Genomic DNA, 14,296 nt, shown 5'->3' with positions numbered 1-14,296 from the left:
GCCGCGCGGGGCTTCCCTCGGCCCTCCCCGCCCCGCCCCCGCCGTGCGTCACCACCCGCGCGCGTCCCCAGGGAAGTTTGACCGCTCTCCGGCACCGTAGCGGCCGCTCCGGGCGGGAAGTGCGAACAGGCCGCGGCACGGCCCAGGTCCGGCTGGAAGGGCCCGGCGGGGGCTGCGAACCGGACACAGAACCGAGCACCGAACCGGGCATCCCCCTACGCGCGGCTGCTGAGGGGCATCACCCGGCGCGCCAGGAGCCTGAGCGAGGCCGGTGTTTGCTGAGGGAGCCTCGGGCAGACAGCAAGTGACCCCATCCGGAACCCTCCCAGGTTGGGTTTGCTGTGATTTCAGGGCTTGAGGAGCCAACAGCAGCACTGACCTCCTTAGCCCTTACTTCCAGGGGACACTAAATTGGGAGATTATGGCAAATGGGCTAGGCCTGTCAGACTACACTAGGAATGACATTTATTGACATGTAAACTATCACTGTTTAAATTTGTGTCTTCTTGCAATGAATACAGCTTATATCGTAATTATCTTCTATTATTTCATCATATTATATATTACCTATGTTTTAAGTATTATTATATTTTCTACATGTTATATATTATATTTAATTACCATTTATAATATAATTCAGGCCTCTGGCAGGCCAATATCCACTGAGGTCTCGATAACCTGAACTTACTTCCCTACTGTAGAAGCAGAGTCCATTTTAAATTAATTTCTGTAGATTCATATAGTGCATGTAAGTGCATGCTACAGTATCTAAGACCTTCTGTCAAGCCTAAGGTATCTCCCAAAAAAGAGATAGATAATTTATACTTATCTTGCTGGCTAAGAAGGATGGAAAGAGGTACAGGCTTGCCCACGCCTCACTTGGCAGGCTTGCCCTGCCAATTTCAAGTGTAAATGATTTTCCATTTAACAATAACTAAGTGTCACACTGGAGTAAAACAGAGCCTAAGAGCTGTAGGTTTTTCATCCCAGCTTAATTAGTGTGTCATGTTAATAGGGTGTGGCTGCCAGAAGTGTCGTCTGTGCCTGTGATCACCGTGGGTTTGTGCTGCAGTCTGACAGAGCTCCCAGAGTGCAGCTGGTTTCATTTCCAGGCTGGATTAATTTCTTGCCTGCTAATTGCATCTGGGAGATCTGCAGGCTTTCTGCTCACAGCTGGACAGGCTGCTTTTCCTTGCAAGTCCCAAACCATCACTCTTGGGTTAAAAACCCTGCTGCCTTTGCCTTGCAAGCACTGCAGTGACTTGTACATAAATGATGTGGTGATAAATCAATCTCAAGGCTTTTAGAAAGAAGTACCCATGTAAATAATTGATGATATTTGAGTAATATTCCTGCCTGGTCTGGCCTCCAGACCAAGATCTTTTACTCTGCCTGCATGGATGTGAAACTCCTTGAAGAGCAGATGGTTCACTTTTGGTTTTGTGACTGAGGTGTTACTGTTTCATACCTGGAAAAAAACTAGAATGACAGAGTTGTTTCTCTTTTTTTTTTTCAGTTCTACCCCTTGGTCAGTGTTTATTGATATAATCTTTTTTTTTATAATATCAAAAAAATTATTTGTGCAGCAGTACCAGGCAAACCCTTTAATGAAATACTTTTTATACAGGTAATGAGTAAAAGCAAAGGAATTAAGTAATGTGAGAAATTAAACAGGATTTATATTCTTGGAAAGCAAATGTATTTCAAACTTAACTTGTTTGGAGTGACCTGTCTCCTAGGATGCTGCTGGTGGATTCTTAACTAATAAAACTTCTTTGGACCCTTTTTAAGGCAAAATTTGCAACAGGCAGTGAAACAGCAAAGAGGTAACTGACACACACCAGTGCTATTAAAGAAAATGTTTGGAGGCATGACCAGCAAAATTTGAAAAAGATGCAGGCTAAAACACAGCAAACACTGCTAAACCAAGCAGTGTGAGCTGGATTTGTAATTATTGGGAAAGCAGGCCCCTTAACAGCTTCCAGCAGTTACACTGATGTTCAGTGAACTTGTGGCAGCTGTGTCAAGGCTGCCATGGCAGGAAACAGCACAGTGAGTAAGGAGGTGAGCTCCTCATCCTGTGTTCCAAAAATGCAGGAACTGACCAGGTAAGCTTGGTTTCAGATATTAGGTGTATCCAAAAATTCTTAAATAGAAACACACCCCCACAAATGCACTGTTACTCTTTGAAAATTCTATAAAAGGAAGAGTTTTCCCCTGTGTTCATTAAAATGTTAAAAAAATGGAACCAGAAATAGTGTTTTCTGTTCAGTGCAGGGAGGTTCATGATCCTAGACATGCCAGGAGTAAACCTAGCAGTGCCTGACAAATAAAAGATTTCAGTTGTGCTTTTGGAACCACACATATTCCAGTGGAATAAATGGGACTGCATGGAGGTGTCCACCTGTGCTGGAACTGAGCAGGAATTGTCTCAGTGGTGCTTGTAGGCCTTGAAAGCAAATATAGTTAAACTACTGCAGGGAGCTCAAATGTGCTCTTACACCTTTTTTCTTTTGTTACAGACTGTGGCCTGAATGAGGGAGGGGCATGAAAAAGGCACTGACAGCACCTGAGGCCAGCTGTGGTGTGCAGCAGACACTCAGTCTCCTGAGCTGAGTTAAACATTTCCATGTTTAACCTCTCAGTGAGTATCTTTTCCTCCTGTTGAAGTTAACAGAACATTACTTCACTTTTATCAAGTCATCAAGGTTTTTTACCTAGAGATATCAGAAATGAAAACTGGGGAGTTCTAATGTGTGCAGCTTTTCCACAAGCAATTGCACCATCTCTTTTCCACTCCTTTTAAACTGTGGAGTAGCACAGGCCTGTTTTGATTAGGACCATCTGCCCCATTACACTTGAAAGAGATACCTCAGCTCTGTGGTAAAGCAGCCTTTGCATAACAGGTAAATCAGCTTAGAAAATAGTTTGGAGCTCTCAGAGGAAAGAAAACTCCACAGAAATATAAAACCTGTACAGTTTTTTTGGATGTTTTCTTAGAGTACTACCTTAGGTTAAGTATGTGGCATTATTTTTGGTGCTTGCTAAATCCCACTTGCTGCCTGTGTAACTGTTTGCTCTTGCTGGGCTCAGTGGAATTGCACTGACTGAAAGAATGTTGAAGATTTTTATTCAGCCTCTCTGTGTAGGAAGCTTATCAGATAAAGAGGGCAAGGATGAATGAAGCCCTCTGGATGTTCACAGTCTGTGCTGAATCCTGCTTGTGGGATGCTGGGATTAATTCCTTGGAACATCCATGTTCTAGCTGAGCACTGCCCAAGCTGTGGTGGTTGCACAATGCATGGTATGCAAACTATTCTGAAGTGATGCAAAATTCCTGCTGCCACCTCACAGGTGAGGGGAACTGGCACTCCTACCACAGGGTTAGAGCACAGAGCATGGTTCAAAAACCTAGTTTGTCCATGCAGAGTGGAACTGATAGGAAAATACATGATTTAATAAATAAATTTGTGGAGGGTAATGGACAGTGAGATAGAAAGGTGTGTGAGGATGTTAGAAAACTAGAAGTTATGTCCACACAATCATGGCAGGTGAAGGTGTTGCTCCACAGTGGTAGATACACTTGAACAGGTTAATTTCAGGATTATCAGTTCTGAAAGACTGGTTTATTTCCTCCACAGGAATTTGTGTACACACACTCTTTTCTCAGCAGTGCTCAATTTGACCACCATGCAAATACACCTACTTGTAGAGTGCTGTTGAAAATGAGTATTTCATAGCCAATTTCCCAAAACAGAGATTGTTTTTTTTCTGATTATGTACCTAACATGTTCAAATTTTGAAAGCCAAGATGAAAATAGGTAGTAGTAAAAGCTGTTAAGCTTCTTTACCTGTTCTAGTGTGTCAAGGCAACATTTTGGAGCACAGTGCAGCACCTCTAGTCTTATGTGTACTCCTTCTCAGTGACAAGAAAATTTCCTGACAACACTGCCAGCTAAACTCAAAAGAATTCCCTGTAAATAATAAATAATGATTCCATTGCTACAGAGATAGTAAATTATAGTTCTTGATCACCTTTAAACTGATAAACTGCTTGTATCATCCTGCATATTCAAACTTTAATTTTTAGTCTTTCTGGTTTAAAAATAGCACATATTTTAACACTGATTAATGAGTCAGGCAGCCTCCTACCAGAGCCATGGCCTCAGAGGGTGTCCAAGGCTCTTGGGCACTCCAGTGAATAGTTTATTATCTAATTCAGCATTAATGTTTCATGTGAGTTAAAATGTTGTGGGGAGAGGGCAGGGCAGTGAGGAAACAATACTCTAGTGAGGAATGGAAGCACCTTGCCTTCCCTGGCTCTGACACCAAAATAGATTTATAGCACCTTGTGCAGAATTAATTTTTCTCTCTTCTCAGCCTCTATTCTAATAACATTTTATGTTGTTGTTATCTTATTGCTAAACTTCCATACCTTCTCAGTGATGTCTTATGGGCGGCTCCTCACAGCACTGACTCCATCCTCCTTCCCACTACCCAGCCAACAAACTCCAGCTCTCCTCTGACCAGCTGACCCACTCTTTTATAGCACTCATCCTTATTGGACACAGCTGTTCCTAATCCTTGGTAATTGCTACAGCTGCAACTCCTCAGGGGTGAGATTGCCTTCTGCACCATCTCTCTTCTCTTACATTCTGTCCCTCCACATTAGATTGAAGTTCTGCCACTCTGAAACGCTCAGACAATTGCTTTGAGACACAGGGCTTGGCTTTGCTGCACTTCCCCAACTGCAAAACCCCCCACATTGCTCTGATGGAGGGGCTCGTTTAAACAAGGCTCACAGCTGAAGCTGCTCCTGCAGGTAAAGCCTGAAACTATACTGGCTAAACTGAGCTAAAATAAACTAATCTAATCTTGTGTCTCCTTCACGCAGACTGCATCCACACATAATTTGAACACAAACCAATAACAACTGAATTTAGACTGATCATGGTGCACACCATATAAAAGCTTGAAGGACTTTAACTAAAACTGGTATTTAGCAATTTTGCATCAAAATGCCACCCACCTACTTTGCATAAATTGGTCATAGTGTTTGTAGGCAAGTGACATTTTGGTCATTGTTTCTTCCCAAGGGCTCAGAGTGATTAAGATCTGATTGAGGCAGCTTGGGGGTGTGAGTGGAGGCAACAGTATTGTTCAAATTTCTGTTCCCTTGGCCACACACACTATTTATGTCTCTCTAATTGTCTCCCTCCCCATGCAGTGAACTCTTTGCTGAGCAGAGGAAATAGGCTGCTTAAATCACAAGTGTGTCTCCTGGTAATGTTGCTTTCTATTTGCTCTTTTCCAAAGCCAAATGTATTTACAAATTGCTGCTAACTTCTGGTGGAAATTCATTCAGGTGTATGAACACTGTACAATTATCCAAGTTTGGGACCAGAGAGGAATAATTCTAGCCAACCAAAATTAAGGAGAATTTTAGCTACAGTTGGCATAATTGTCAGTGCTCACATTTGCTAAGGAAACAACCAGTATCCTTTTTCTGAAAATCGGTTGCCAAGTCCTCAATGAATTTTGGATTTCTTGTTTAGAGACTGGAAAAACAACTTATGTTAAAAAGTGCCACACCTGGAATGCATTAACAAAGCAGAGTACTAGCCAGGTGCTGACTGACTGGCAAATCATGCTATCTGCTGAGGATTTTAGGCTTTCTCAAACTGTTTTGACACGTTCAGCTCTCTTGTATGTCTGATTTTGTCTTGTATTTGTATTGCTTGCAAAAGTCTGAGTGCTGGGCTATCAGTTGTGCTCAGAATTAGTGCAAATACAATAAAAGATTATCTCTGTGGGTTATTGAGGAGTGCTGCTCTAGCCCCTGGCATAGCTGGATCCGCAATCTCCCCAGGCCCACGGCTCCAGAGCAGGGGGGAGTGGCCATGCAGTGCTGGGAAGTGTTGGATACTGGCTTAGAAAAGGGTGCCATCTACTGAATTCTTGGTACCACTTCTTACAGTTCTGACAGGTTCTGTGGTTCTCAGCTCTGCATGGCTGGTTTATGTGGCACTACGTAGCACCAGGCAGAGTGATTACAGTCAAAACAGCCATCTAAAATAAAACTGACAAGTCAGGGTATAGCAGAGTAAAGTTTTAGAAAGTTGTCCCTACTTTTTATCAAAGTATTAACAAATATTGAAAGTGGTCCAGGAAGACAGTGCTGAAGAATCTCAAAGAGGGAATTCTTTTTCCTTCCCTGGCATGGTACAGTGCCTTCCCATTTACCTAAAGGAAAAAAATGCACATTTATAATTTTTTATCAGTGTGATATTTAGAATAAGGTTTTTGCCATGTCTTCATATGGACTGTCAGTTCTGTCCTCTTCAGTCATTATATTTTCTCTCATCTCCAGGGATGCCTGAGAGCCAGGGGAAGGACAGTGAGAGCTGCAGCAGCAGCAGCTCCAACACTGGGGACTCAGTGGCTTCCTTTGGACAGGTCAGTTCCTTTTGGAGCAGTTTGGCAGGAGCTGGAATTTATATGGCACACACACACTATAAAATTCTGTGTTCTGCTGAATTGTTAGGGTAGCCAGTACATGCATAAACAATTTTTATGATTTAAGTGGTGAAACCTCTGTTCTGTCCCACTTCAGGCCATAACAACACCAGCTTTTTAGTTCTCAAATCCTTAAACATACATTTAGGCTTCTCTACATTTTGTGAATTGGATTTCTAAGACAAACCTAAACTTACAACACTTTAGGCTTCCCTTGATTCTGGTGTTCTCCAATGATACCAGTGATGTTGGAGTTATCCAAAGACATTGGATAACTCAAGAAATTCCTATTTAAACTGTATTTAGCTCAGCTTTCCTGAGCTGCTCTCCTCCCTGCCCTGGTGTCACGTGGCAGTGGAGTATGGTTCATCTTCAGTTTTGTTGGAGTATTTAAATACAAGTTTCTAATTGGTCACAGAGTTGTGTTTTGGCTTTGAGCAATAATATAGAAATTTATATGTGTGTTTGTGGTTAGGATTATAAATTAAAAATAATTGCTGCAGCTCAGTAATTAATGCCTGTATCTACCAAGAGTAAGTTGAAAAAAGAACAGCCTGATGCACATACCTACCCTGAGGTGTTTCCTTGCCTGATACACCCAATTCAAAAACTGGCTCATGCACATGTGGGAAGGAGTGGGATAAAGCAGTGCTGTTAGGAGAGGAGGGGGAGCTGAATCAGGGAGGTGAGATGTGTGTTGTGTTGTTTTTGCCAGTATCAGTACACGGCCAGCGAGTACCGAACCATTCAGCACGCACTGCGGCAGAGGCTGGGCCCCGACTACATCAGCAGCCGGCAGGCAGGAGGAGGGCAAAAGGTAGGAACACACATGATGCTTCAAATCCATTTCTCCCAGGAAAACTGGGGTTTAAGTTGTTACAATATTCAGTATTTTTTTAATTAATTTCCCTCTAGTAGTCTAACATGCAGATATGAATGCAAAGTGAGCAGGCCATAAGTTCTGGCTTTTATTGAGCCGCGGATTTTCCTTTGACGCTTAAAAAGAGACTTTATTTTTCAGAGCTTCATCCTTTATAAAGGAATATTTATCTACTTGTGCAACACTGAGATGTTTTCCCTAATTTTTCCCAGAATTGGACTGTATGAAACATTATATAACAGTGGCTGCATTTACCATCTTTAGTGCCCACTCTGCCTTCTGTTGATTAAGTCATATTTGTTGTTATATTAATCCCCACCACATTTGCTGGAAGAGAGTGCACCTGTAGCTGCACCATCTGCCTTTTATTCACATTATCTGAACCTTGAATTTAGCTGGGTTTCGTCAGTGTAAGATGGTATGTGTTAAATCTCTGTTAAAAATAAAGTGTGCAGAGATGTGTGCACAAGGCTATGCATTTATATATATGTGTGTGTGTATGTGCTCTTCTTTTCAGGTCTGTTACATTGAGGGTCACAAGGTCATCAATCTGGCCAATGAAATGTTTGGCTTCAATGGCTGGGCTCACTCAGTCACTCAGCAGAATGTTGGTAAGGGTTTCTTGGGGGCAAAGAAGTCTTTGCTTCATAGTTTCCATCATAGAACATGATTGGAAGGGACAGGGATCCACAGGGATCACCAACTCCAGCTCCTCTCCCTGCACAGGACACCCCAGGAGTCACACCATGTTGTCCAAATGATCCTTGAGCTATGCCAGGCCGGTGCTGTGCCCACTGCCCTGGGGAGCTGTTCCAGTGCCCAACCATCCTCTGGGGGAAAAACCTTTTCCTGATACCCAACCTAAACCTGCCCTGGCACAGCTTCAGGCCATTCCCTGAGTCCTGTCACTGTCACCACAGAGGAGAGATCAGTGCCTGCCCCTCCTCGTCCTCTCACAAGGAAGCTGTAACTGCACTGAGATGTCCCCTCAGTCCCCTCCAGGCTGAACAGACCAAGTGCCCTCAGCTGCTACAACATCACTTCAAAGCACCTGGGTACAGGCATGAGCAACTTCCAAGTGTCTTAACAGTTAGTAAAAATGAGAGAAATTGAATAATAATGGAGCTTCTGTTTTCATTTCAGATCTGTCATAGTCATTATTCTGAGTGTGTTTATGATTATTCTTGAGCTATTCTAATCAAGTCTCTGATCTCTATGGGTACACTCAGTCAAGAGTAATTACAATTAAACTATTTAACACTCAGCAGTCCTAAGCCAACTTCAGACTCTCAGTTAATAGTCCCTTAATCTTTAGGGACCCATCTTTTTCTGCAGATTTCTCTTCTAGCTAGTACACAGAACTGCGGTTTCTACAACAGAAAACTTTGGGAAGTTTTTTCAACTATGTCATGTTCAGGTGATCCTAAAACTTCAGCCTCTTCCATGCTGATGGCTGAAATAGTACCTGCCAGAGGAGTGTTGTCCTTGTTTGCAGATCTGCTGTGCTTATGCTGAAAACTGGTTGTTGAAGTAGGTCAAAGCAGCAGCTTAAATTACCTTCTTCCTTCTCCCCACCTTCAGAAATCTTTTCTTAACTCAGGCTGGTAGATTCTAGAAATAGAACAACTTACTTCATCACTTTCCATCTATTCTGCACCATGGTTTTCTTTCCCCTTTTCAGTGAAAAAAGGACTGACATCCTTCAAATTTCTACCTTTCTCAGATAATGCCATAACTAGTCATTCCTTAAAAATTCAGGCTTTCTGTCCATGATAAAACCTTGTGCAGATTATTTGCAAACCACAGACTTCTACTAGATCCTAAGAAAGAAGTTACTTTCATAGACAGCAGTTGCTTTTCCACTATTGATTTTATACATTAACACTTCAAATGTCTCCTTCCAGACTTTGTTGACCTGAACAATGGCAGGTTCTACGTGGGTGTCTGTGCTTTTGTGAAAGTTCAGCTTAAGGTAAATGGGTTTTTTTGTTGGCTCTGACTGTAGCTGAGCAATTGCCTGAAGCTGTGAATGAAAGTCCTTGCATGGGTCAGAGCACAGTCCCTGGGTACTGCCCTGCATTAGGGAACCTGCTGGTGTCCTAAACATTGACCTTGCTCTGGAACAAACAGCCAAGAGCAAGTACCCAGGCTTGGGAGAGCACAGCACCTGCCTGTATAAAATCCTCTTATATCTGAAATTGTACTGCAGGATGGATCATACCACGAAGATGTGGGATATGGAGTCAGTGAAGGCCTGAAGTCTAAAGCCTTATCCTTAGAAAAGGCAAGAAAGGAGGCAGTAACAGATGGACTGAAGAGAGCCCTCAAGTAAGTGAAAATCAGCAGTTGCACAATTTCAGAAGTTCTGTGGGATGAAGGGTTTTCAGTCTCAATGAGCCCTCTTGTTTCTCAGGTGCTTTGGCAATGCTCTTGGGAACTGCATCCTGGACAAGGACTACCTGCGAGCCGTGAACAAGCTTCCCCGGCAGGTGCAGTACAGGGGCTGCCCCTGCTCCTGCAGCCACAGAGCTCAGCAGTGCTGCTATCAGTGCCTCTCATTCCTGAGGGTTCTGAGCCCAACAGCCTTCCTAGCAAACAGCTCACACATCAAAGCAGGCTGTTCCTGAAGTGGCACCTCAGGAGCCACCATGGATCCTTCCTGCTCCTGCTGTGCACCAGCCGGGGGCGGGAGGCTTTAGGCAGCGACCTGCTTTATGGAAGGAGGGAAAAGGAAGCCTTCTGCAACTGCTGATCCATGGACTTTCATAGCAAAGCTGCCTTCAGTCACAGTAGGACTTGCCAAACTCTGCTAGAGGCCTAGAGCTGCAAGGCAGTCCTGTCAAACACTGTAGGAGCAGATCCAAAGTGACACCTCACAAGGCAAAGATGACCCAGGTCTCTGGTTTGCCAGGGACATCATCTATTAGAGGCACTGCCACAAACTTGTAAGGTGACAGAGCCAAAACATCCCATCTTTAATACACAGGAATGGTCTGCCTTCCTCAGAACTCAGAAAAGGTTGGCCTTGCCCTTTAGCACAAGCTGGAAAATGGACTGGTAAAACAAACTCACACAGCAACAGCCTTGTGGGGCTGTGGGAAGTTGTAAAATCCTGTTCTTGTTTGCAGAGCAGTGTGGGGAGACTTCACCATCTGCCCTGCAGCACTGAACAATTAAACCAACACAAAGTCACAGGAATTTAGTGATTAACTGACTGAATTACTGGGTACTGAAAAGAGCATTTCAGGTTTCTGACTTACTGTTCAGCCCAGAGCAAACAAAATAGATTTTTAACCAGTGCTTATTACATTAAGTTGATGATAGAAATTTCTGAACCTTTTCTTCTTTCTCCTTGACCAGGTACCCCCTGAGTTAGACTTGGTCAAAGCTAAAATGCAGGACTATGAGCCTGAAATAGAGCAAGCAAGATACAGCAGCTATATGGAAAGGCAGAATGCAGCAGGGAGACAGCACTGTGAGGTGACACCTGGCTGTAAGCCTGGCCAGACAGAGGCTGCTGTTGTGACAGCAGATCAGAAACAGCCCAATGCTCCCAGGTGAGACTGCTGTTATAAATGTATTTTTTAAGCTGTTTTAGAAATTACTGGGCCTTTTAAAACATGTAAAGACAGCTCAATTCCAATGATGCCATAAATTACTCGTTCAGTGGGTTTTCTTTACTGTTGTTTCTTAATGAATTTTTTCTTCACAAAATATAATTGCTGAGGTCCTGGTTAACTTTGTGTCTGTGGGTGGGAGAACAGAAGCACAGACTCCTTGGCCATGGAGTGTGATGCCACTTACCAGAGGAAACTGCGCCAGAAGCGGCTGCAGCAGCAGTTCCGGGAGCAGATGGAGAAAAAGCAGCAGGTCCCAGGAGTTACTCCCAGCAGCAAACAGGGTGAGCAGTGGCATTCAAACCTGGCACTTTCCATCAGAGCTGCTAGAGAGAGAGCAGGCACAGGTTACCCAGAGTACAGGAGCATGGCCAGCTTCATGTGCTCTTGTGCTGTGCCATCAACACACCTTTGAGGCCAAAGGCAGGAGCATTATCATATATTCCCCCTCTGCGTTCCAAAAGTGTCAGAAATGTCAGCTCTAAAGCTGCATCATTAAATCTGCAACTTCCCAGCCACCCTAAAGCAGCTGTTACCAGCACCATTAACCTGCTGCATCCAAGCTGAGGCTGCAGCACTTGGCTGTGGTAGCTGCAAGCAAAAAGATATTGCCCGAGCTACTGATACACTGCCCTTGGCTCATGGGGAAGTCTGGGGCCATGTGGTAGCAGGAACATGGCAATGGACAGGCTAAGAACCATGGTAAAGTAGCAGGAACATGGTGATGGGCAGGCTAAGAACCATGTTAAAGTAGCACAGTTTCTCATCAGATGTCATCAGGTACAGAATGTTACTTCCCACATTCTGCTTCCAAGCCTTAGCCAGCTCTAGGACAAAGGAGGGTACCTGGTAGTAGTGCTGGCTGTCATTTCAGACTTGTGCTCTGCTAAGAAGGAATCTGTATTTCTGATATTAATCTCTTCCTGTGTTGCCTCCTTGCAGCAAAATCCAATGCTCCTGTGAAGCACAGCACTCCAGCAGAAGTGCAACAGGAGCTGGCCATAGAAGAGGAGTTCTTTGCAGGTCAGCCAAAGAGGGATGAGTAATAAAGTGTTAAATCATTGGCATTTAAACCAGGTTAATTCAGAATACAGTGTAAGGGTACAAGCTCTGAAGAATTGGAATAACAGAAGTGTGAATGTGATTCTGACCTTAACAATACAAACTGCCTGAGTGGCAGGGAGATGATATCCATCTCTATGGGGGTTTCACTTAGGCTCTTCAGTAGAGTTGTACACCTGTTTGGTAAATCCTTTTCCTGAGGTGATACTGCACAATACAGGACTTGGAGGGGGAGAATTTGGGGTGTCTTCAATATAACCATGGATATTTTGGTACACATTGTGGTGCCTCCACTTTGCTTAAGGGCACAAGGGGCAGGACCCTACTGCACAGTCATCTCCTAAGAGATGCTTTAGAGTTTAAATTTTATAGTGGTCACTGCTTGTAGGAGAAGAATGTGCTGGTCTTGGAGCTACTGCTATTCCTGTAGTACAGCACTGTGTCATGGATCCCCTTCTCATTCCTTCCAGATGATCCTGAACTGTGGGACATTTCCTTGGAGAGCATTGACCTGAAGGTAACGGGTGCCAAAATGTCAGAGCCCTCAGCAGCTGCACAGCAGGCACCTGAGACACCCCGTGGCCATCAGCAGATGAGCACTCGCTGCAGGACACCCCACAGGGGGAACCAGCACAGAGCTGCTGCCAGGCTGGCACAGCTGCAGCCCCCTGCTGCAGCCCCCAGCACCAGCTGTGCCCACCAGCACACCCCAGGTATGTGCTGCCACAAGGGACTGAGCTCTGGCTTCACAGGGGCTCTTGGGAGATTGGGAAAATCCAGTGGAGAAACATTCCTTTCTTTTGGACCTGGCTGCAGAAGCTGGGACAGCACTCTTGAAAAACTGCTTTTTTCCATCCTACTGTCCTATTGAGGAAGAGTTAGAAAAAGAACTGAGGAACATACTTAGAGGCAGAAAAAAATGTCTGTTTCTCACTTTCTCCCTGTGTGGCAGGATGCAGCCCCCTCAGGAGAAGTCAGAGCTTGAAGAAAAGGAGACTGGAACCTACATGAGGCACCCGGTGGGATCTGTGCCTCTGTCATGGATTACATCACACGGCTGCAGCTGGCTCTCCAAAGTGTGTCACATGGACTCTGCTGCACATTATAGTGAAGCAAGAGAAGAACTTCATGTACTCTTAGGTTATTATGTATTGCAGATGCCTTTTTCTATAACCACACCATTATTTGTGCTTCTGCAGCATGAGACTTGTGGCCATATTACAAGTGGATTTTACCTGTAAATTGCCTTTAGCAATGACAGAATGGATTGTTAAAAATGAGATGCACTTCACAGCTTGTCTCTCCCTCAGTGCTGCATTCCAGCACAGAGATTTTTCAGTACCAGGGGGAGCAGAGGGTTGTGGCCAGAGGACAGAAGGCACAAGCTGTTGCCGCACGGCCGGGGCAGAGCCCCTCGCTCCTGTTCCCGGTGTTCCCGAGCCCTTCCCTGCGGTCCGTGCAGCGGCAGCACCTCTGGCTGTGCCTGTGCCTCAGGGCAGGAGCGCTGGGAGCGCCGCCAGCCTGCACGGGGCAGCCCCGGGCCTGCTCCCATCCTTTGGAATGTGAATGGGAGCTGCACTGCTGTTCTTAAATATGCTTTCAACCCCTTTCAATACAGAAATAAACATTAATTTAAAAAACAAACCCCACTGGGAGCTGTTGGTGCCTCTGTGCCCTGCTGAATGGCCTCACAGGAGGCACCGTGTGCTAAAGCTAAAGAGCAGCGCTGCACCTGCACAGCCTCCTTTGCTTTAGGATGGGCAAACAGAAACCTCACAGGGGTTCAGAGATCACAGCAAAGCCAAAAGCTGTTTGGGCCGTCCAAGCAGCAGGCTTAAGGAAGGATTTGGAAGCAGTATTGGAAGAACACTCTCAGCAGGCTAAAGGAAGGATTTGGAAGCGGCAGTGGAAGAACGCTCCCTTACCATTTCGAGCAGCTCCGTGCAGGAAAGGGAGGAGTTCTGCTGGGCTGGCAGGTTCTGTTCCTGTGAGTGCAGCTGCAGTTCCAGGCACAGCCGCAGCAGGGCTCAGGCCTGTGGCAGGAGTGGTGTCACCATCCCCAGGTGTCCGTGGGGGCAGCCTGGTACTGCAGTGCTGGATGCAAGGAGAATGATGATGCCACATGACTGGAAGTTAGAGCTGAACCAGGAAAATGTACACAAACTCTGGGATTAGTCCAACCCTGCAATCAATTTCAGGCTTCAAACAGGACCTTACTCCC

The 14,296-nt window shown here is 44.9% G+C and overlaps 1 protein-coding gene across 2 annotated transcripts; it reads left to right on the top strand.

The window, feature by feature from the left end:
- Positions 1-118: 118 nt before the first annotated feature.
- On the top strand, positions 119-13,317 carry RAD52 (RAD52 homolog, DNA repair protein). 2 transcript variants are annotated; one of them, XM_009095118.4, is made up of 13 exons: positions 119-329; positions 2,523-2,644; positions 6,371-6,456; positions 7,232-7,333; positions 7,914-8,007; positions 9,301-9,368; positions 9,606-9,724; positions 9,810-9,885; positions 10,757-10,953; positions 11,161-11,297; positions 11,956-12,036; positions 12,546-12,788; positions 13,028-13,317. In XM_009095118.4, the coding sequence occupies exons 3-13, from the start codon at positions 6,373-6,375 to the stop codon at positions 13,084-13,086; spliced, it is 1,260 nt and encodes a 419-aa protein (XP_009093366.2). In that variant the 5' UTR covers positions 119-329; positions 2,523-2,644; positions 6,371-6,372; the 3' UTR covers positions 13,087-13,317. The 2 variants fall into 2 exon arrangements, with proteins under 2 accessions (XP_009093366.2, XP_030094528.1); XM_030238668.2 differs by lacking the exon at positions 2,523-2,644.
- The last annotated feature ends 979 nt before the right edge of the window (positions 13,318-14,296 follow it).

The sequence above is a fragment of the Serinus canaria genome, chromosome 1A (genome assembly GCF_022539315.1).
Source record: "Serinus canaria isolate serCan28SL12 chromosome 1A, serCan2020, whole genome shotgun sequence".
NCBI lineage: Eukaryota > Metazoa > Chordata > Aves > Passeriformes > Fringillidae > Serinus > Serinus canaria.
The sequence above is the reverse complement of the archived record's forward strand: the minus strand, read 5'-3'. Positions and strand labels throughout refer to the sequence as shown.

Excerpts from the sequence above, each read along its gene's own strand:
- RAD52 (XM_030238668.2), top strand. The coding sequence starts at position 6,373 with ATGCCTGAGAGCCAGGGGAAGGACAGTGAGAGCTGCAGCAGCAGCAGC. Across the intron at positions 11,298-11,955 it reads TACTCCCAGCAGCAAACAGG|CAAAATCCAATGCTCCTGTG; the intron begins GTGAGCAGTGGC and ends GCCTCCTTGCAG. Across the intron at positions 12,789-13,027 it reads TGCCCACCAGCACACCCCAG|GATGCAGCCCCCTCAGGAGA; the intron begins GTATGTGCTGCC and ends CCTGTGTGGCAG.